The sequence below is a fragment of the Pipra filicauda genome, unplaced genomic scaffold (genome assembly GCF_003945595.2).
Source record: "Pipra filicauda isolate LSUMZ 115617 unplaced genomic scaffold, ASM394559v2 scaffold122_size2191957_pilon, whole genome shotgun sequence".
Classification (NCBI taxonomy): Eukaryota; Metazoa; Chordata; class Aves; order Passeriformes; family Pipridae; genus Pipra; species Pipra filicauda.
Window position 1 is genome coordinate 395,686 of NW_024103685.1, and position 22,351 is coordinate 418,036.

The 22,351-nt window shown below is 34.5% G+C and overlaps 1 protein-coding gene across 10 annotated transcripts in view; it reads left to right on the top strand.

Annotated features, from left to right (window-relative positions):
- CEP170 (centrosomal protein 170) overlaps nucleotides 1-22,351 on the top strand; it is a 98,962-nt gene that overhangs the window by 54,706 nt on the left and 21,905 nt on the right. For 8 of the 10 annotated variants that reach the window (XM_039388581.1, XM_039388566.1, XM_039388562.1 and 5 more), the window contains 3 exons: nucleotides 10,857-11,006; nucleotides 17,222-17,348; nucleotides 20,087-21,898. In XM_039388581.1, coding sequence (XP_039244515.1) covers nucleotides 10,857-11,006; nucleotides 17,222-17,348; nucleotides 20,087-21,898 — 2,089 coding nt within the window. The remainder of the gene's footprint in view (nucleotides 1-10,856; nucleotides 11,007-17,221; nucleotides 17,349-20,086; nucleotides 21,899-22,351) is intronic. The other 2 variants (XM_039388596.1, XM_039388602.1) reach the window with 1 other exon arrangement.

The following is a 22,351-nucleotide window of genomic DNA, read 5'->3' on the forward strand; positions in this document are numbered from 1 at the left end:
AGAGACTTTTTTTAGCCTGTTGACTCCTGTGCTTCTTTATTGAGGATTTACAAGAATTATTGATATACATTTTAAAAATAATTCCATTATAACTGCTCTTTCATTGTTGGCAAATCAGTCCTTTTTCTGAACAGTTATCATGCCTGCTCAGTTGAGTCTCATTTAAGAGTGTCTGTTTGGTTAAAAGTTCAGCTGAAATTCAAGAGTTTAGTTTGCTAGGACTGGGGTGAAAATGCACTACAAATAACAAGGATGACTTTCTAAAACAGTTGCACAAATAGTGCAGTCTTGTCAGTAGCAATTTACATTAGAATTGTGCTAAGATCTGTGTCTGATTCACCTAAAGAATTTCCAATGGAATAAAGTACTTCTGGGTTTGAGTATTTTTTCCCTTTTATTGGAGGATAGGATGAGAATGACCAAAATATCCAAAGATTACTTCCAAGTGTGACTCATTCACTTGGGAAACCCTAGCCTTAGCCTTACTTCTGTAGGCAGAGCCTACTCTTTTCTCCAGAAAGGAACGTAAGAGAGAACCACAAATGCAAGAGTAGTGTTAACTTGTCAAAAATGAAGGTGGGATTATTAATGCTTCTTTGAGTTAAAAATCCAAGAGAGGCATGCAGGAAATTAAAGCTAAAATTCTCTGAAAATAAATGGAAAAACCCCATATATCTATGTAATTCTAAACAAAGGGAGGGAAAAACCTTCATGTTGAGCTATACCATTTCCTTCAAAAGTACTATTTTCACTTAATTAAAATAGCCTTTTATTAAAGATTCTAGGAAATAGTCTCAAGAAAAATAGATGTTTGTGTGAACTGATTTTAAAAAATCCAAAAACTATGCTGTCCTCCTTATTCAGCATCTTGATTTCATTTAGATTGCTATGGATCCATTTCTTCCTCTTCTATTCTTTCAGTCTCTAAGAAAAAAAGTATTGTCACTACAGCAGAAATGTAGAATAGCAAATGATACCATCTTAACTTCTCAACCACTTTAAAGCCTGACTTTTGAGAAGAGAATGTGAGAAAGAGGAATTATCAGAAAGAAAGAGGAAGACATTTCATAAGTAACAGACAAAAGCTTTCTAATTTTGTTACTCTTCCTTAACAGAGAGGAGTAATCATATATTTGCAGTGATGACTGTCTTGGGGTGAGTGTCTGTCACTTACCTAAAATGTAAGATTCCAAAAATATTACGCTAGTGTCTTACACAACTTTCAAATTTGCAAGAATTTAAAAAAAAAAATTGTTTTAATTAAAAAAAAATAGAGTATGTATACAGGTGGCTTGCAGTTGTAAACATTAAAACAAGATGCAAGTAGACACGTATGGTTGTGTCTTAATGTTCTTTATAGATAGAGAACACTTAAAAAATAGCAATAAGCCTTGCTTCCTAAAAGTCCTTTCATTAGCCAGTGACATTTCTGCATCCAGGTCACTTAAATTCATGGAGAAGTATGAATTGGTTAGTAGGCTACGGTTTAGAAAATAAATATGTTAATAATGAGAAAAAAATAATAGATGATGTCTCTCTTTTTATACATGCGGAGCTCTTTTTAAAATTACAGCTGAGAGCAATTTCATCAATGTGTAGAGAAGACAAGCTGCTCTTATATACCACAAAGACCACCTTGAACATACCAGGCATGCAATATCCTCTGCTGAAATAGCTTCAGAAAGCCACAACTCTTTCTAGCAGAATAAGGGTCTTATTGTTGCAGCTAACTGCTAAGTGCAAAATAAAACAAATTCAGGATCTTGACTTGGTTTAGAACATGTTTTCAGTGTTACTGTTACCACATAAAATACATGAGTAAATGGGGCACAGTCAAAGGATTTATTTTTCCTCTACATCCAGCCATTCTGCTCTTTAGACAGGTGCAGTGCTTTCTTTTGTTAACACTTAGCAATTGCTCTCTATTTAGCTCTGAGCTGTAAATTTTCTATCCATTTTATGTTTTTGAAATAAATTTATTAGAAGAAAGTTGTTCTCAGCTGTCATATCATGTTAAAAAAATCTTTATGGCCCACAGAAAAGGTAAGTCTGTCAGTGGATGAAAGAATTAAGAATGGTGTTTCTGTGGTTCATCTTCCTTTTTTGTTGATATAAAGAGACCAAATTATCATGCTAATGACTTTTCTTTTTCAATAAAGCGAAGTACTTCCAGTAATAAATATTAATAAATGAATGTGCAAATAATTCTGGATGTGTTTGGAATATTAAATACTTTGAGGCTATTGAAATAAATAAAAGCCACTCAATGATTTTTTTACAAGTTCCCTGAGGATTTTCATGAGGGGGTCTTTTTTTGTTTGTTTTGTGTAAGGTTTTTTGTTGTCTTTCTTCTTTAGCCAGTTTCATTTTAGGGTATTTAAAAATGGAAGTATTTTGTACAACTTACTGTAGCAGAGTTAAACTCTTCTATGCATGTGGAGGAAGGGAAGGAATAGAATTGAGGCTATATCTATGTTTCAAGTCCCATCAGCCTAGCTAACCAGGGAATCTAGAATGTTATAGCAGCTCATATGCATATGGAAACATTTGGCTTAGATGAAGTTTTCTTTGGTCCCCAAATTTTTTATTTCAATTATGTTATATTCATTTAGATTTCCTGATAGATAATTTTTTTATCAGCAAAGTAATTTTAGATCCCAAATTCAACATACGGATTCCCAAGCAGAAGTAAGACTTGAAAAAATGTATCAAAATGAAACCTCAATCCATCCTTCTGCCATCTTCAAAAAGACTTACTGTGGCCATTTAATCACTTTCTTTTCAATCCAGAGTCCATATTTTAGATGTTTAAAGTCTTTGTTTATATAGATAGGCCCTAATAGTAATGACCTTGTTTTTAGTGTGCAGGCTATCATCTTGAATTCTATTTGATTATGTACTATGCAATGAGTATACATAAGATCTTACTTTATTGACTCAATCTGGAGAGAGATTCTTTTTTCCCCTTTAAAAATTTGGAATAATACTTTTGGAGGGAAAACTGTTGGTGTTCACTGTAGACAGCAGGTTTTCCAATTTTATTTACTCTGTCTTTCTGTTCATAATGATACTTATTTCAGTTTGATTTGACTTTTTTTTTAATTGGAGTATGAATGGAAATTATTCTGAAAGATGAATATAATAAAATGGATTCTTATTATTCTTTTTACTCCCAGGATATATCTATTCATACTGTATTATAGTGCTGGCTGATGTGTTTTTCAAGGAGTGTGTACTTTTGAATTATTTTTGTTGTTGCTTTAAGTGTTCATAAAGCTTCTATGCCAGATCTTGTCTCCTCTGTTAAAATTTTATCAATAATCCTGGAGATTGTTATTTTATTATAACTCCTCTTGTTATGGAGTTAACATACATGTTATGGACTCCTCTTGGCAATTTTTTTTCAGTATTGTAAATGGAAAAACTACTGAAAATAATCAATGGGCAAGGAGTAAGTTAGGAGAAAAAAAAAATCTCAGCATGTTTCAATGACTGTTTAAGGAACTAAGATAGATATATCAGTTTTCAGAAAATGACTTGCAGGTCTCCTGTCTTTTTACACCCTCTGGGCTTAATTGATGTTAGCATTGCTTTAGCAGTTTCATCTAGAAAGAAATGCATTTTAGCCCCACAGAATGTCTTGTCTGCAGAGTCGGTGTGTTTTATGAATATAATGCTGAAAAGCCATAGAACAGTTGAAGTCTGTCAAATCATCTGATATATACAGATATATATCATATATATGTATATATATACATATACATTTTGTCAAGAGTTCAGAGGATATTTATAATTTTTTTTCTTATGAGGAGTTTTGTAGTCTCTAAACTTATTGTCTCCTTTTGAATTTGGAATCGAAAAGAAAATTAATTCTTCACTGTAGCAAACAGGGACAAAATATATATGCATGTAAATATGTAACTAGTGTCTGTTAAGAGGAAGTTCTTAGACTTGGCACACTGATCCTTTTCATTTGCTTATGTAGCTTTTTTTATACTAGAGCATCTTGCATCTGATTCTGTAACTTCAATATGTAGTTAAAATGGCATAAACAGCTTCTGTGAAAATCCATGGCTATTCATGAGATATGCACAGAACACAGTCTTTTTGCCTGGGATGGCCAGGATAACTGCCAAGAACAAGTGAAAACTATTAAAATCAGACTCCTCAGAAGCAACTTGGTTAAACACACTTCATGCAGTAGCTAAACACAAAGTGAACTGAGGCGCTGTACTCTTATCACGCTTTCTGAAAGATGGGAAAAAATGTTTGCCTTTTTTCTGTATGATCAATAACTCTACTTTTAACAACCAATTTGCTGTATATTATGAATGTCTGAACTACCTTCTTTGGAAGAATTATCAGGAGCTCAGTCTCAACACTAAGTGCAAGATTGCCAAGCTGATCTGCGATATGGATCTGAAGCCTCTTCAATTTCCTTGCTCTCTGGAATCCTCTTTTCCCATCAATCAATCAATAATCCTCTGAGTGTGGCATATTTACAATTTCTTCTTCTTTCTTAGTACACCCAAACTGTGCTCAAAATCCTGCTTGTATTTCCAAACCCATGCTTTTAGCCCTTTTTTTTTTTTATTTTGTTTCTTACTTGTCTGACTGTATCAGTTCACACCTCAGTTTCTGAAATCTACTTTTGACTTCTCTGACAATCAAATGTACTCATCATCTTCCTTTCACCTAAAAAGTTATGAATCATAACTGCTATCATAATTCACATTCTCATTACTTTACAATGACAAATACCTTATTTCAAATTTAGTCACTTGTTCCTTGTTTTACTTTTGCCATGATCCTTTCATTAATGCACTGTGCAGTGTAGCCCCTTGTCCATTACCTGTGCTCTGCTTTGATTTATTTTTCTTTTTTAACTGTTCATCTTTGAATTCCCTTTTGTACACTTTTTGTCCTTAGGTTTTATTCTGTTCCTTTTATACAGATTGCCTGCACTGAAATTAATAGCATTAATATAATGTAAATCATATCTGTTTCAAATATATGTTTCCAGATTGTGTCTGTCCTTAGGATCTGAAAGAATAGAAAAAGAATTATTGAAATAATTTTAGTTTTCAAATAACATCATTAATAAATAGGTTCCTAGTTAAAGCTCTCTGAATTGCATCTAGAATCTCATTTATTTGTTGAGTTTCTGTGATTTTATTAATATTATTAGAAATTACTGCATATCCTTCACATTAAGACTACAGCAGTAAGACTATTGGGGAAACTTTAGTAACTCAAAATTTTAAAACTAAATAGGATTCTTCAGATACGTATTTTGAATAAAATTTGTGCTACTAGTTTGTGTTCATGCTCTTAGAAATGCTTTCTAATGTTTTGTGTAGTCGGTATGTGTGGAGAACAGTAGAATCCCCATTCTAATATACATAATTTGCTATAAAACCGAGTGAACATATCTGTTAGAAGTCTCAAATAAGACTGGTTTTTTCCCATTGATATCAGTATCTTCAGTAATGATTTGGATGAGGAACTAGGTCTGTTTTCATTAAGTACTGAATAATTATAAGCCATGAAATAGTTTAAAATTAAAGTAAGTATAAAGTCTAGGCATTATGAACTTTGAAAGGCATGTGAATGAGATACAACTGGAAAAAGTTTTCTTAGTCAAGAACATTTTAGAAGCATATAAGGAAAACATCAAGTGGGAGTTTGGGTGTGGGGTTTTTTTAGCTAACCTATTGTCTTTTTGATTCAGAAAAATGGTTGCCATTATTTTTTTCTGACCAGTCTTTATGTTAGTTTCTAGAAGGTATTCCGTATATTGAGAGAGAAAAAAGCCCTCTGTAGTTTTAAAGAATCATCACTTTTGATAGTTCTAAAATCAGTATATTCACCTCAAGTGTAGTTCATCTATGCTACAAAAAGTATCAATTCACTGGGGGACAGGGGAGTGGGGGAAGGGAGAGACAATCCCGATCACTAAAGCTAGCTTGTGTGAGAGCTGTGTTTCATCTACGGTGACAAGCAGGTGAGTTCTGAGTCATGATCTGTTTTCGCAGGGAAGGTGTGTATGACCTGCCAAAACAGATTACTCTGCTTTCTACAAAACTAGCCCTTGCCAAACAGGGCAAGCCATGTGCTCAGACTTGGTCCTGTAGCTCATGCTGTCTCCAAAAATATACCAGTACTTTTTGCAATGATTGCATCTTGTTTGTGTTGATTTACATAGGTTTTGTTAATTCTTGTTTGCGGTTCGATAAATAATTTTAAAAATTACTGGCCTGTAGAGATAAAGTTTTATTCTCAGATTATTGGAAAAACTATTGCTGACATAAAGTGATGGAATTTATGTATATCCTCATTAAGGTGCAGTTATTTTGCCATCAGTTATTTTTACTTTGCCTCTGTATTTTTCAGGCCAAGTTTGCATTCCAGTAACAGGATGGTGCTATAGTTTTAGCACCAGGGAGTTGCTATAGTTTTAGCCTACTGTTTTGTTCCTTTGTTTTACTGGTTGAACCACAGAATGTAAAAGGGGATCTTTGGAGGGTTTACTGTTCCCTGTTTTGAAATTGAAAAGTATCTGTCAGGAACTCCCCTTTTCCCTGCTGATTTATGATATTTGGGGCTCTCTCAGGACTCGCTCTCTGCACTAAAAGACCTGAGATGCTAAGTTATTATGTAAGATCACTGTTATTAAGGATCATAGAATCACATAAGCTGGAAAAGACGTTAGGAGATCTCTAGTTCAACCCCCTGCTCAAAGTAAAGTCACCTTTGAGTGACAGGTTGCCCAGGATTTATCCATTTGGGGCTTCACAGCCTACAGCGGCAAAGACTAGGCAACCTTGCTTGGCTGTCCTGTCTGAACCTTGCTTGTTTCAACTTATTTGAGTTATCCCATGTCTTCCTGCCATGCACCACTGTGAAGAGCCTGGCTGCCATCTTGATACACTCCTCATGGGTACGGGGGGCTGCTATTAGGGAACCCCAAAACCTTCCCTTCTCCAAACTGATTAAAGCCCAGCTTCCCCAGACTCTTCCCCACGGGTAAAGGGCTCTAGTCTTGACAATCTTGGTGGTCTCTGCTGAACTCTTCTGGTTAGACAGTGTCTCTCTTGTACTGAAGGAACCAAAACGATGCAGTCTGTCACCTGTTTAATCCATTTACTTAAGAGGTCAACTTTGGATTGCAGGTTAAACAAAATTATTTTGACTGTTTCATAGATGGGACTTGACTTTCTACAGCAAGTGTTGTCATTCCCTTGCCATTCAAAATGTCCTGATTTGCAATGGAAATTGTTCCATGCTTCATAACAATAAAATAGTCTTTTTTAAATACCACCACCACAATTTATACTGACTATTCTACCATTATAAATGTGGCAGGACCCTGCAGGAACCCCGTGTAATGGTGCAACTTGGTGCCGTGTCTAGATTTTTCCATAAGTCAACTTACAGGGATTCTGTGAGAATTGTCATCCTGGTTTTTTTGTCTTGTAACTTCATGAAACTTGAAGTATTCAGGATGAAGTAATGTAATCTTCCTGCTAAAATATAATTTCATAAAAATAAATGATTGGGCAAAGCAGGGCAGAAAACTTTTAACTTTCCAGAATGATTGCTTATAGGAAACTGTTCATTTAGAAATATCTTTCTCTGGTAGTTTCAGTTTTAAATTACATCTGTTTAAAAAAAAAACCAGCACTAATATCTGTTGGTTTGTTGTGGTTTTTAATATTTTTAGGAATTGTTTTTTATATTTATTTATTCTTTTTTACATTACTCCTCATACCCAAGATTCTCTCAAAAAATGCAGGATCGTGATTTTGTGAAAGTCATTATTTACAGTGATGTAAAAAAGTGTAAAAGAGTCAGGCAAGTTTTTATTTTCCATTGACAGCTGTGTGCTGGATATATGTGACTTTTGATGGTTGGGAAAGTTCTTGAAGTTATAGATGAATGCATAGAATCCATTTACCTGCTTTACAAAAAAATAAAAAAAAGTCTTTCTTCTCATTTTTCAAATAGCTCGACATGTCCATATCCATACTGTGGAATCTGTCTTCATCTTTTTCTTCCCCAAAACACACATAATCAAAATAATCTTATAGTTGCTTGTGTTTTAAGCTGTAGCTTCTGCTTCTGACAAATAAAAGCTTTACAGAAAGAAACCTCAGTTTTTTGTATAAATAGATAAGAGATGCTTAGATGCATGTCATCAGCATTTCCTCAGGATTCTCTTGGTTTCATTAAGTTATCTCCTAGACCTCCCTTAAATGATTTTGAAATCGTGAAGATATTGAATGAACAGAAACATCTGAAGAATTGGAAGCCTTGAAGAATGTATTTAGTCTTTGTAGGAAGATACAGGTGTCCTTCTGGTCAGGCTTCAGTCACAACAGCCTGCTTTTTGCACACTTACCTTATTGTAGCAACCCATAAAGTGCAAATTGTGTTTTTCTAGATGGTAGAGAGACAATTTTATCAAATACTGAACATGAGTTCTTTTATCTTTTGTATAGTTTTTGTATTTAAAGTCTTAATTGTGTGTTAGTGACAAACTTTTCAAAGGGATTTTATAAATCACAAGTCTGAAATTTGGTCTTTGGGCTATATCACACTTGTGTGAATCTTTTCTTGTGAGAAGAGGAACCTTACAGTTGTGTGGCAGTAAAACTTGGACAGGGACAAGGGCATGCACATATCAGTGTTCTTAGATGTAGAATGAAATTGTAGTACAAAAATACACATTTATCGAAGATGTTTTCCCTGTCTAATAATACTGTCCCCAAATATTTTGTTTATCTTTTCTGATTAGTAGTAGTATTAGGAGGTAAATCTATTATATGGGCCTTATTGCTACCCATATTATCTTTCACAGAAAAAAAAATAGGCAACATTCAGATTTGGTTTTGCTGTAATTTCAGTAATATCAGAAAAATAACCCAATTTGCTTAAACAGGAGTTCAGTATCAGAAAAGGTAAGATTGAAAGAAAGAAGCATTAGATGCTGTTACCTGTGACACAAGTAAAGAAATTTGCATTAGATGTTGTTACTTGTGATACAAGTAAAGAAATTTGCAATGGTAAATCAATGTGCTGTCAGATAATAAGAAGCAATTTACAGGCAGCAATTTGCTCCTGTAGCCCTGATTAGATATGGAAGTGTGGAATTAATATTTTCCTTCAGGTGCTTATGCAATAAAAACAGAATTTCCTTTCATTTAAAAGAACATGTAAAACTTATAATCAGTGGAACTGTGCTACACAAAGAAAGTGTCTGCAGAATAGTGATATATTAAAAGAAAAGTCAGTGGATGATAATTGCATCTTCAAAAATTGCTACAACTGTGCAAATCATATCATTAAATCAAAAAATTTTCATATCATTCTTTTTTTTAAAAAAGTAAATAAACATTTTTTAAATACTCTTAAGCATTTTTTAATTAAGTGCATCCAGACATAATTTTTGTATAAATTGAAAATTGGAGAGCATGCCTGCATTGTAAAATGGCAGGAAAGCAGGCTTTTTTCGTGAGAGCGAAATACAAATGCATTTGAGAAAGCTTCTTCAGGTATAAATGTATAAATGCTACAGCAGAGTCTTTCTGGACAATTAAGCATTTGAATGACAGGGTGCTTAATTATTATTTTTTCCTTTGTCTGCTTCTCAGAAACTAACATTATAGTTTGTGGCCATCTAGTGGTGAATCCATTTTTAAACACACTAACCTTGTAGTAGACCAGTGCTCAAGCTTTCCTGTGCAAACATGAATTACAGAACACTTTTGGGGAAAAAATAATTCTGTACTTCTTTTTCTCTTTTGCCCTAGTAGTATTTTTTACAGGAGGATAACATCTGTGAAGATCATTTCCTTCTTTCCCTCTCTTTGTCTTTCTATAAGACAAAGCAATTTTCTATGTTAACAGTTTCTTTTTAGTTTCCAATTTTAATGTGTGTGGGAGGTTCATTTTATTATGTAAATTTTTTTTAATGTCTAAGTCGTTGGTAGTAGAGTAGTGAATTAGTTAGGCAGAAATTTAAAAATTTTATAAATTACATGTTTCCAAGATACAAAATTCTCTGAAATATCTCTGAAGTATACATCAATTCTGAAATCATGTTCCTTAGTATCTGTGACTCACAAGAAATTTGACAGATAGTATTCTGGCTCTCCTGCTTAAGTCCTTATTACTAAATTACCGTTGTAATAACATTTTTCTACAATTTTTTTTCCTGAACAACGGTTTTAAAATGTCATAGGAAAATTATTTTTGTCATAAGTGGAAGGGATTAATATAAGCATCATTAGGAAACAGTGTAGTAAAAGAACTGTGGCAAGTCATATCTTGAATGAGACGAGTCTACATGGTTCATGAGCCCTGGTGGACTTCTAACATCTACTAAATCCCTAACAAATGAAAACCTGAAATTTTGTTTGTATTAGAGAAATAATTCAATAAATATATTAGTAGCAGATGTAAGCATTTGTATTTCTTGTTTTCACTAGGTAATAGCAAAAATTTGGAAATTTTGTGGTTCCAGTATTGGTTTTTTCCTTAATTGGTAAAATGGTTTTTTTAAATGATTTTGCTTTTACCCTTTGTTTCTTTCATCAGAGTGTCATTTTTTCATATCTGACCATTCCAAAGTTCCTTGAATTTTCATGGTGTTAATATAGACTTCCACTCTTTTTTTTAATTACTGTAGATATTTCTGATATTTAATTTTTAGAATTCACCAAGATGACAGATAAGCATAATACAACAAAACCTACTTAAGTTCACTCTTCAGCATGCCACCATCCATCCATTAACATTGAACATTGTATCAGGATGGTATTGGGTTAATGAATGTAATGTTGTTTCATTTTCAGGTATTTGGAGTGGATGACAGCCAGGATTATAATAGGCCTGTTATCAACGAGAACCAGAAAGATTTAGTAAAAGATTGGGCTATAAATTCTGCTACAGTAGTGCTGGAAGAAAAAAGACCACTGAGTACAACTGGATTTCTTGACACAGAGGTAGAATTTAATTTTTGACGGTCTTCTTTTTTCTTCCAATAAGAGAGAGCACTAAGAACTGACCAGTAAGTGTTAAACAGCAAACAAAATCTTGCCTGGAAAACATTGGCTCAGATCTATAAGTATTTTATTTTTCTTTGGCCTTTATTGCATTATCAAAACTTCTCAATCAGAGAAGGCACGTTACATTGTGAAGGTGTTTTAAACTTTGCTACTTTTCCATGTGTACTAACACCAGTGTTGCAGGAGTTTCCTTGCAACCTACATTGGCACAGTATACGCTACTTGTAAATTATGCAACAGAACTGAGGAAAGCTTATTATGTTTTATAGCCCAAAAAAAAGTAATTATGCTAAAATTCAGAAATAAGATGTATGCATTTAATGTGTGATACAAAGTCAGCTAGGAAAAAATGGTGGATAATACTTTTCAGATTCTTTTTCTGAAATCAGAGGACTTCATGATTTTATGTTCACAGTTTTTCTTCAGTGAGATGCCACTCATAACAAGTCACTTATATTAGTTGCTTTAGAAACAGTATAATTTAATCATTTAGTGAAAGATTAAGCAGAGAAAAATGCCTGGCTTTATATATGGCTCAGAATATGCACACAGGCTAGATGTTAATGATATTTCATATTGAAATCTTGGGAGACATTCTGATATCATTGTGATGGCTAAACTGTAACTTGAAATCTGTCTGGAACAGAACAGGATCACACTGGAGCAGAATTAATCTGATAACAGTAATGAAACACATCACATCACATAACTTCTACTTCCCTTGGGAGACTGTTTCTGAAGTATGATCCTATAAATTAGCAAACTTTATAATTAAGCATTTTTTTAAAATGTATCAAGAGCTGAAAGTATGACGTAGTGTGCCTGCTATGCAAATACACTGATTTTAGTATCTACAAATCTACTTCTCCTAGAGAAGGTGTGGTTTATCGTGGTTGTATTCTAGTTACTGTGAAGTCTTGAGACACAAAGTCTAGAGGAGTGTCTTTGACTAGTTTCCCTAAGATTACTGCTTTGTCAATTATTGTCATATAGCATAGGCATATCAAGTGGAAAAATTTGCCAAACTTTGCCTTTCACCTTGCTGCTTTACACAAATCTACAACCACATTCTTTCTCTCCTTTTTTTTATGCCTTTTGCAGCATTCAGCTCTTTTGTGCCGTATCAGTTTTCAAGAGTATTGATATTGATATTTTTCGACTTTTATAATTTCATAAGCAGAAGAATATGTGATATATTTTATAAACATAATAGGGATCTCCAGGTGTCATATTTTGCAAGTAACAGGCTTTGATTTTAGAGGACTGAGACTTCTGCAGTCATAGGGCAGGTTGGCAACAACATACTAAAACTCACTTTGATTTAGGTTGAAATTACAAGAATTATGCCATTTTATTACTGTGGCTGCATTAAAAGGTCTTTGTATATTACAATAGAATAGGTTATTAGCATAATTTAAAATACTATTACAAGTTATGATGATGGGGGGAAAAATGAAAATTGTTTAGTAAGTCAGGGAGGAAAACCGACATAAGCAATGTGGATATAACGAGGATTAGCGTAAGAAGAGTCAAGGACAGATGAAGGTGGAAGAAAGGCTTGTCAGAGAAAGCTAAAAATAGAAGTTAGTTGATAGATATGTAGAAGTAAAAGAGAAGCTAGTTCAAAAAATTAGAGTTGTGTTTTGTAGAGAAATAATGAAAAAACAATCATGAGGATAACTACTGAGAGAAGATTGTTGTATCTAAAGTCTTACTGCCAAAACTTGCTCTCAGTTTGTTTTGTCATTAGGAAAGGGGGAGGCAAATGTGTTTGGTTTATAAAGTATGTGGGTGTCATGTTCTCATATACAAACTTTTCTGCTTGTGGGTTTTGGAAGACTTACTGCATTACTGAGCTGCAGATCATAAGTTAATAAACCTAATTGAAGATCTTGGCTAAACAGTCAGGTACGGTCAGGGTAGCTCAGTGTTCCAGTCTTGCATCCACTCAGATTGTGAGTGGACCTTATTCCAGCTACCCATCACAGTTATTCTTGTAGATTGTTTAGCAGAATGAGGTGAAGCCAGAACATGATTGACATAGAAAAAACAAAGAATAGAAATTTAAGAAATTTCAATTAAGGAAGATGGAAAAGATGGCCAAGGTAGGGCAGGTTCACCTAGAGTCACTTTGGGGGTTGAAAATTTATTCTGAACTTAAATATCTTAACTACAGAGCTTGTGAAGTATCATGAATAACATGCTTGGAAAAGACCTAGAAACTGCTTTTCTTATTAAAGAAATTCTCAGCTTTTCCTTTGATGTGACAATCTTTAGTACTTTGGAGTAGTGTTTGTCATAAGACTAAATAAAATGCAGACTGAATGTCATGACACAATTGGATTGACACTGAATACTCTGGTTCTTGCCTTTTCCATGATTAGATATAGGCAATAAAAGTACTAAATCCATCTATTTAAAATATTTAAATGTTTTTATTTTCTATATTATAAGCTGCCACTTGCCAACCAAGGTAAGTGTGATTTAACAACAAAAATTAAATAAGGTAGAGAACAAAGAGAGTATTACTGTTGTTGTTGTTGTTGTTGTTATTATTTATTCTTACTATGTGAGCTTGATAAATTAAAATACTGTAGGCATTTGGGCTATCATTTATCCATCCAGCTTCATTTAATTTTCAGTGGTCAATTGTCTAACCACAGCTCTTAAATAATGGTTTATCAGCATTGATGTGCTTCTGGTTTTTGTTTGGTTTGTGGTTTGTTTGGGTTTTTTTTTTATTTTTTTGTAAGACCAAAGCACAGTTAGAAATCTGGTTCTTCATCTCCAGGATCATCAGTGCCACTGACTACAATGTTCCTGTTGCAGTTTCAAATGCCCATTTCATCTCTTTCCCACTGAAGATAAACTAAATAGTACTGCTGACATTCTGAATATTGAATAAGTTCATTCATGTAAATGTTTGCTATATTGCTTCTTAGAAGTGGGATATTTAGAGGCTGTATTTCCTTTTCATTTGTCATCTCTAATTACACTAATTTCCTGTCCTTCTGTAGAGCAAACCATTCAGTTTGAAGTTTGATACTTTTTTGTTTGAACTTAGATGCTATACTGAGATGTAGGATGATGTGTCATCAATATCATATGGCTGTGAAAAGGCAAATAGGACCTTTGGATGCTTGGGAAATGTATTGTTAATACAAAAGAGCAGTATTATTGCCATGGTGAAGCTTCTTCTGTAATAATAGGACTGGAATTGTTACTATTCTTGGTTAAGAACAGTGAATACAATTCTAGAGAAGGAACAAAGACGTCTATTCAGATTATTAAGGGAATGGAGCTTTACCTTACAAGAACAGGTGAATGCTGTTCATTTAGTCTAGCAAAGTAGAGATGGGTACAGTTGCTGGGGTTTGATATATAAATGGAGTAAATGTAACAGAAGGAAATAGAACTGTTTGAGATAGGTGTCAGTGTTGTTCCAGGAACAAATTGAAGACACTGGCTTTAAATAAAGCATGTACGGAAATTTGTAAAAAGATCATCACCCCTGGAGGAATGTAGTTCTGGAGCAGGTGGAGTAGGGAAGAACTGCTTTCAAGACAGCACTTCAGTTTTTGAAAAGGTGACATAATACAATTCTTACAACTTGAATTGACTGGAATTATGTATCTGAAAAGACATCTTTACATCTTTTTTTTTTTTAAATTTAATTATTTTCAACTAGTTGAAATTTATTTTTAAAAGAATATTATTCTACTTTGAAATGTCAAATATTAGAGATGCTTCCAGGTATAATGTATGTGCTGTGGATTTTTTTCAGATGTGGAGCCTGAAACCCTAAGTCTTCAGGCTGAATAATCAGTCCACAGAAATCCGTCAGTACATTTTCTAAAGATTTATTACTTCTGTTGATTTTGTGTGTGCAATAAGCATAAGGGAAAGCAGATTTTACCTGAAGTTAAAAGGGTGGTAGCTGGTATGTAAACTCAGCTTTTCTGAAAGACAAGGAAATTCTTTTTGTTACTCAAGAGAAGATTTCAAGGAATGCTTACTTGAGAGCCTGTAAGGTGCAAATTAATATGGATTATAGGAAGAGCATTAGAATAACTATATGTGACTTTTTAGATGTGTGTTTTATAAACCACACTTTTTCGATGTGCTTAAACTACTATCAGAAGAAACTGCTTTTCATAGCTTTGTTGTTTTTGCTTGTATATGTGGAGAGTTAGCAAAGCACACATTTACATTCACTGCAATGTAGAAACCATTTTGGGCAGTGTAATTACATTCAGAGAAAACTAATTTATCATGTTGCTTTACTACAGTTAGTCTGTGAAGTCTTTAATATTTTTCCCCATTTTGAAGTAGAATTCAGATTTCTGACACATCTGTCTCTGAAATTGGTTAGGTGGTACAGAAGGAACTAGTTGGAGTTTTCTATACCAAAGACAATTGGGATGTCTATCATATTTGGATTTGGCTGTAGTTAATTGTTTTATTAAAGACGGAAGTTCACTAGTACCGACAGGAAATAGAGAAAAGAAAGTTTAGAGATAAGAAAGAAAAATCAGGTTTCAGCAGTAGTTGTCAGTGCATAAATGCTGCATGCACAGGGTTTTTCTAGTGTTCTTCCTGACACCCTTTTCCTTGCATTGTGTTCAGGAATGCCCATAAATAACAAACATTGAATTGCCTTCCTTTGCTTTTATTAGACTTGAATTTTGTAACATTTTGATTCTAAAAAATTAATTCAAAACGTGGAAATTTGTATAATAGTTCAAACAAATAACTTGGTGCATCTCTGATTTACTTACATTCATAATATTGTGGAAGAGATTCATGATGTTGCACTTGTTTGCATTAATCAGGAGTAATTCAAGATCCCAAATTCAAGTTTTTCAAAAGTCTAAGTAACTTTTAATTTGAAAGAAGTTATACACTAGGTGACATTGTTCACCATTCCATTTCTGCTAAATAAATTTTATAAAATATATAGAGTTTGTTCCTGGTCAAAGACCCAGAGCAGCCAAGGCATTAGGCAAAAATCAGCGTTTTGAATAGAAGTGTGAAGATTTGAAGAGGCAGCAGAGCTCCAGCTGACCTTTGGAACAGCTCCTACAAGTGTCTTTATTAAGCAAGTTACTCATATCTCCACAGCTTTCCCATCTCTTTTATTGCTCATTTGACTTGCTGATGGTTATGTAACTCCTTTGGAACTATAGGCAGTGATTTCTGTCATTTGCAGTACTTTGTCTTTTGAGTACAATAAATTAGACTATCTAAATTTCTATAAAGCCTTTGGTAGTGTACAGCCCGTGTGTGTGTGCATGTGCAGATATATATGCATTGGCAGTTGCCAGATGTCTTTATTTGGAGATATAAGCAAGAGAGACTAATATATTTGATAACACAGTAATATTACATTATATTTAGAAAATCAGTTTTTGAAAAAAAATTATATAAGAACACAAGAAGATGGTTTAATTTTATACTTTTTTACATTTTAAAAATTTTCAAGGTTTCAAAAGGCTTACCATCAAGAAAGTAAATTAATTTTCTTTCTAGTTTAGCTGCAAAAAAAATTATCAGATACTAATGACAGTGACTTCACTTTTAGCCAAAAGGATGGTTTAAATCTAGTCTTTGCTTCTTTTTTTGTTTAGACCAAACAAATAATCTGAGCTTCCTTTCCTTTCCTTCATAAGTTACCTTACTCTTTCAGTCCTTAAGGTAGTCTTTCTATAATGAAGTAAATACAATATTTCATCTGGACAGAAGGGTCTTCTAAACTGGTAAAATGTCACTTTCTTGTCTTCCTGAAGCACATTTTTAATTTTTAAATGCACCTGCACACCCCATGTTTTTTTCCTGCACTTCTGAGCTGAGGACTGAAATAACCTGATCTTAGAACTAGCGAATGTTCTCATACATTTTGTATAGGTTCTGATGTTTAAAAGTTCACTGCACTAGGAACTGTTGTTTATTTGGTACTGATTCTGCAACTATATAGATTTTGTTCGTTTGTTTGCCATTCTAGAGCTGGGAACTCTAAAATTTATAGAGGTAAACTATTTTTTCAACTTCCTCCAGGAAAATAGTGTCTGACATATTTATTCAGGAAAAACCTGGAAAGATGGCATGCTTTTTATCAAACTATTGTAATTTTTTCTGGTTTTTTTCTTCCTTAGGAAGGTTCTACTAATCCTGGAGGTAAACGTTGGGTATCGCAGTGGGCCAGTTTGGCTGCTAATCACACACGTCATGATGAAGATGACATGAGATTGGAGTCATCTGTGCCTGCTCCATTAGAAAATGGTATTAAAAACTGTTCTTGTTGTCATATTTCTGCTGAAGAAACCTAAGAAAGGGAGAAAAAAGTGATTATGTACACTACTTAAGCAGCTTTCTTACTCTTAATACCTCATCTTCACCTGAAGTTCTTAGCAGAAACAGTGTAAAAACAAGCTCAGCGGTAGTGTTGTCTGGCATGGCAGATGAGTGCCAGGATTACACTGAATGTTACTGAAAAAGGAAAGTTAAAAACTGTTTAATATTAGAGAAACTTTCACTTGACTACAGTTTGGGTTGGTCTGCATAGTATATTTCTTTCCTTACATCTTTCTTGGTGCTGACCCTAAATTATACTTTAGTGTAATGACTGTTAAACAATTCGACATGAGAGACCAGTGTTCAGCTGAAGCATAGTATCCTTCCTTGGAAGTACAGAAAACCTTCTGTGTTTTTTGAAAATGCCAGAAACCTTAGCAATGAACAACTTTATCTCCCTTTCTTGTAGCGCCAGATGTTCAGGCTATGTCTCTCCATAGTTTACCTATTCACATTTCTGATTTTTAAGCAGTTTGGTTTTTAACATCTACACTCTTGACTACAAAGGAGTTGCTTACCTTACTTTACTTCTCTGCTTTTTTCTTCCTCCCAATTTCACTTTAGAGGTTATGATCATCTTTGGGAGAAGTTTTGCAAAGAAGTTCTGCTTTGGATGTTGCATAATGCAAGCCTCTGTGTCAGTGCATGAAAGAATTCTTACCAGTAACTGCTGCTTGTATCGTAGCTTTTCCTCCCCTCATAACCGTTGAATTTTGCCTACGATAGTGAAAGTCAAAGGAGATGGAAAGGGGAAAAATTAAATTATCTGATATACATAGAATAATGGAAATCAAGAGCAAATTTTGCAGTGTTTGGGAGGATTGGATGTACATACAGGGCACTTAAAATCATAGCTACTGAGACTGATCCTTTGGGTGGTAATTGGGGGCTTTGGTGGTCTTCTGTTTTCCGTATTATTTTAAATTGTCACTTTCAGATGGGACACTAGCTAGGATCTTCTTTGGAGAGATGAGGGCTTCTTTTACCATTATAAGAACTTTATGACATAAAGCGAAACAACTACTGTGTAGCACATACACATACTGCAAAAATTCTAAAATACTTAAGGAGAGATAAAGAAAGCATTCAAGCACCAAAGGTGTAACAAAAGTAAAATTTGGTATGTATGTCAGAAGACCACTTCACAAAATGTCTTGTTGACTTAGATGCCTGTATCTTCTTTAGAAACGTTAGTAGCCAAATACAACGCTGAACAACTCCACACATTTTTTTTACTAAAGGCTGTTTGAAGTTCGCCAAGAAGCAAGTTACATACCTATATGTATATATAAAATATTTAATCAAGTGGGTATGTCTGAGAGAAGTCAATCTTCACAGATAGCAATCATATTGATTTTCACTAAACTTTCACTTTTTTCATAATTTTCAAGAAAAAAACAGTCCAGGCATTAGAAAACCTTGCTTAGATTTCAGAAATACCTCCTTCTTCTCAAAATCAATATCCTAACATGGATTATAGAAAAAAATGTGAGTCATTTTGCATTTTTCATCAAAGATGTGACACTGTGCAAAGAGAAAAGATAGATTGAAGAACACAGATAGAAAGTAGCAGCTATACATACAGTGTGATTTTTGATATTCAGTTAATTGCTTGGAGAATTCTTCCAGAGAGGGAAGCCCTATACTCCAGTTTATATTCGTGGAACATCCAATGTTGGTGGCAAGCCATGATAGGGAGATCCCAACAGGATATGCAGAGCAGTTGTTCATAGATCTCTCCTGGCAAAAAGTGAATTGACAGATGTGTGTTTATAAGTGTGTGACATTATATTGCTACAGCTGGCAAATTAACTGCAAAAAGAATTTTTTCTATCCAAGTATTCAAAGTAAGAGCAATTCATAGAGAAATTCATATTATCTCTGATTGTTTCTGACAGCACAACTGCTGTGTTTGTTAAATGAGCAAGGAGGGCACAGTCATCTGCAGAAAAATAAAGTTTGGTTACTAAAACAGGGTTATTCAGCATCAGTGAAAGTTCTTTAGCGGTAGTATTACATTCTTTTGATACTTTTTATACATTTTCTATATATTTCTATACTAAAGTGTCTTGTTTGGGTTAAAAGCATTTTTTTTTCTCTCTCAAAGAGTAAGTTCTTTGTTCATGAGTAGGGCTTTTCAATATTGCTGAGTATCTCCCAGCACTGCAGCCTCTTGCCTGAGGGGAGGTCTCACAGGGAGAGGATGTAGTCTCTCCATGAGACAAGACTGTAAGCTGTAGAACAGGCAAGTAGGGAGGAAGAAGGAGGTTCTTAACTCTTTTTTTGCTAGATTTGAAGGGGTTTGCTAGATGTGGTCCTGAAGGTGTTTAGGAATGTAAGACTTGCTTTCTACTTCCTCTTGTAATGGTATGCTGATGTAACAGTTATTTCTTATGTACCTATTTTAACCTACTGTGAGATGATAAAAACTTAGTTTGTATGTATGATCCTAGTTTACACAGCTGGCTAAAAGAGTTTGTTAAATGTTTTCAAACCTGTGTTTGTCTAAGTATAATTGATCCTGCCGTAGAACAGCAGGATAGACTGGTGACTTTTTTCGGTTCTGTTTTATGTTGTTGCATTAGTCTTACACAGTCTTAAAAATGTAATCTATTTACCTTGCTATTGAATGTCCTATCAGATATTCTTTTCTCTTTCATTTTTAGACACAGACATCAGTGAGTCTGGTATTTCTGTTAGAAGTGCTGGTTCAGCTGCTTCTATGACCAGCCAAGGTGAGCGAAAGAGGAGGACACTTCCTCAGCTTCCCAAAGAGGAGAAAGTGAATGAAAACTCAAAATCAAAAGCTACATCTCATCAGAGGTCAGAAATAGGTGAAAAGCAAGACACTGAACTTCAGGAGAAAGAAACTCCAGGTCATGCCTCAGATGCAAAGTCAACCAGAACAATGAATGGTCTTTCACCCAGGGCTAATGGAGACAAAGTTTTTTCTTTTCCCAGTTCTTCCAGTAAAGAGAGAGTTGAAACTGGCAGAGAAACTTCTGTGGTGAAACAAGCTTTAGCAAAAATTCAACAACAAGAAAGAAAGGAGCAAGGACACTGGACACCCACAAAATTATCCTCTACAAAATCTGCTGTAAATCAGGTTGAGAAAGGTAGGGAGGAGACTGTTACGTCACCTAAAACTTTGGATGATCAAGACAATCCTCCTGGACATGTTACAGATAAAGCAGAAATTAAGTTGGCACAGATTGAGGGCAGAAGAAGAAAAAATGAGGAAATTATTAGAGGACACAGCCCTAAAACACCTGGAGGAGAAAAAAAGGAATCTTCAAAACCGTTAGTGAGACAAGGTAGCTTTACAATAGATAAACCTAGCACAAATATACCTATAGAACTTATTCCTCACATTAATAAGCAAAGTGGATCTGCTGCCCCTTTAGTATCTGCAAACAGGATACGTGACAGAAGTGATTCAATGGACACTGATTCCAGTCTAGATACAACACTCATTTTAAAAGACACAGAAGCTGTGATGGCTTTCCTTGAAGCTAAATTGCGTGAAGAAAATAAAACTGATGAAGGTCCTGACACTCCTAGTTATAACAGAGATAATTCCATATCACCAGAATCAGATGTCGATACAGCCAGCACAATCAGTCTCGTTACTGGTGACACTGAAAGAAAATCCACGCAGAAGCGGAAGAGCTTTACAACCTTATATAAAGATAGATGTTCCACTGGTTCCCCTTCAAAGGATGTTTTAAAATCTTCTACAGCAAGTGCCAGGGAAAAGATGGAAAAGAAAACTAAAAGTCGATCTTCAGATGGTGGGTCTAGAGCTGATGCTCGCAAAACTGTGCAATCCAGTGGAAGAATGAGACAACCATCGGTAGATTTAACAGATGATGACCAAACATCTAGTGTACCTCATTCTGCCATTTCTGATATCTTATCATCTGACCAGGAAACCTACTCTGGCAAATCACATGGAAGAGTTCCTTTTGCCTCAGCAGATGAACTTTTACATTCCAAGATGGAAGGAAAGTCAACTAAGTCAAAAAGCTCTCCTGTTGCACTTGGTCAATCTAGTAAATCTACCACTCTTCCAAGACCTCGTCCCACAAGGACTTCTCTCTTGCGCAGAGCACGGCTTGGTGAAGTCTCAGATAGCGAGCTTGCTGATGCCGATAAGGCTTCAGTGGCTTCCGAAGTGTCCACTACAAGTTCTACGTCAAAACCTCCATCAGGGAGGAGAAATATTTCCAGAATAGACTTACTTGCTCAACCTCGCAGAAATCGACTTGGCTCTTTATCAGCACGTAGTGATTCTGAAGCAACGATAACTAGAAGCACTGCCTCATCTCGTACCCCAGAAGCTATTATCAGAAGTGGTTCAAGGTTGATAGCAGGAGGAGATGGCAGTAAAGTTTCTGCTAGAACTCGAGCCAATAGCATTTCTCGACTTTCAGATTCAAAATCCAAATCCTTGACTTCAGCACATAATTCTCCCTCAGGTATGTGAGATTATTTGAAATAATTTTATACAATACTAGATGTTTTTAGTATGTGGATTTAAAAAAAAAAAAAGATTTAAAAAAGTTCTTATGAAACATTTGTTGAGTTTCAGTTGATGCACTCTTTGGAGTAAGAGGCTTCTTTTTCATGGCTTGGGGAGGTTTCTCAGTGAAAGTCGTAAAGACAAGAAATTGTAATCTTTTAAGTCTTTGGATATTTTTCATCTTGAAACCAGTTAATACATTGGGGCAGTCAGATGTGTCAGTACTGATTTGCTTTACTGCAAAAACAGAGCAGAGATCTCTTTGCTCAAGTCATAGTTGTAGATATTCAAAAAGTCAGAAGCACTATTTACTACCTAGAAGATATAGTACTTATTTGTAAGGTAGGCTTGTAAATATGCAATCAGAACTACGAAAGTGAGATTTTTTTATAAGAATAATAACAATGAA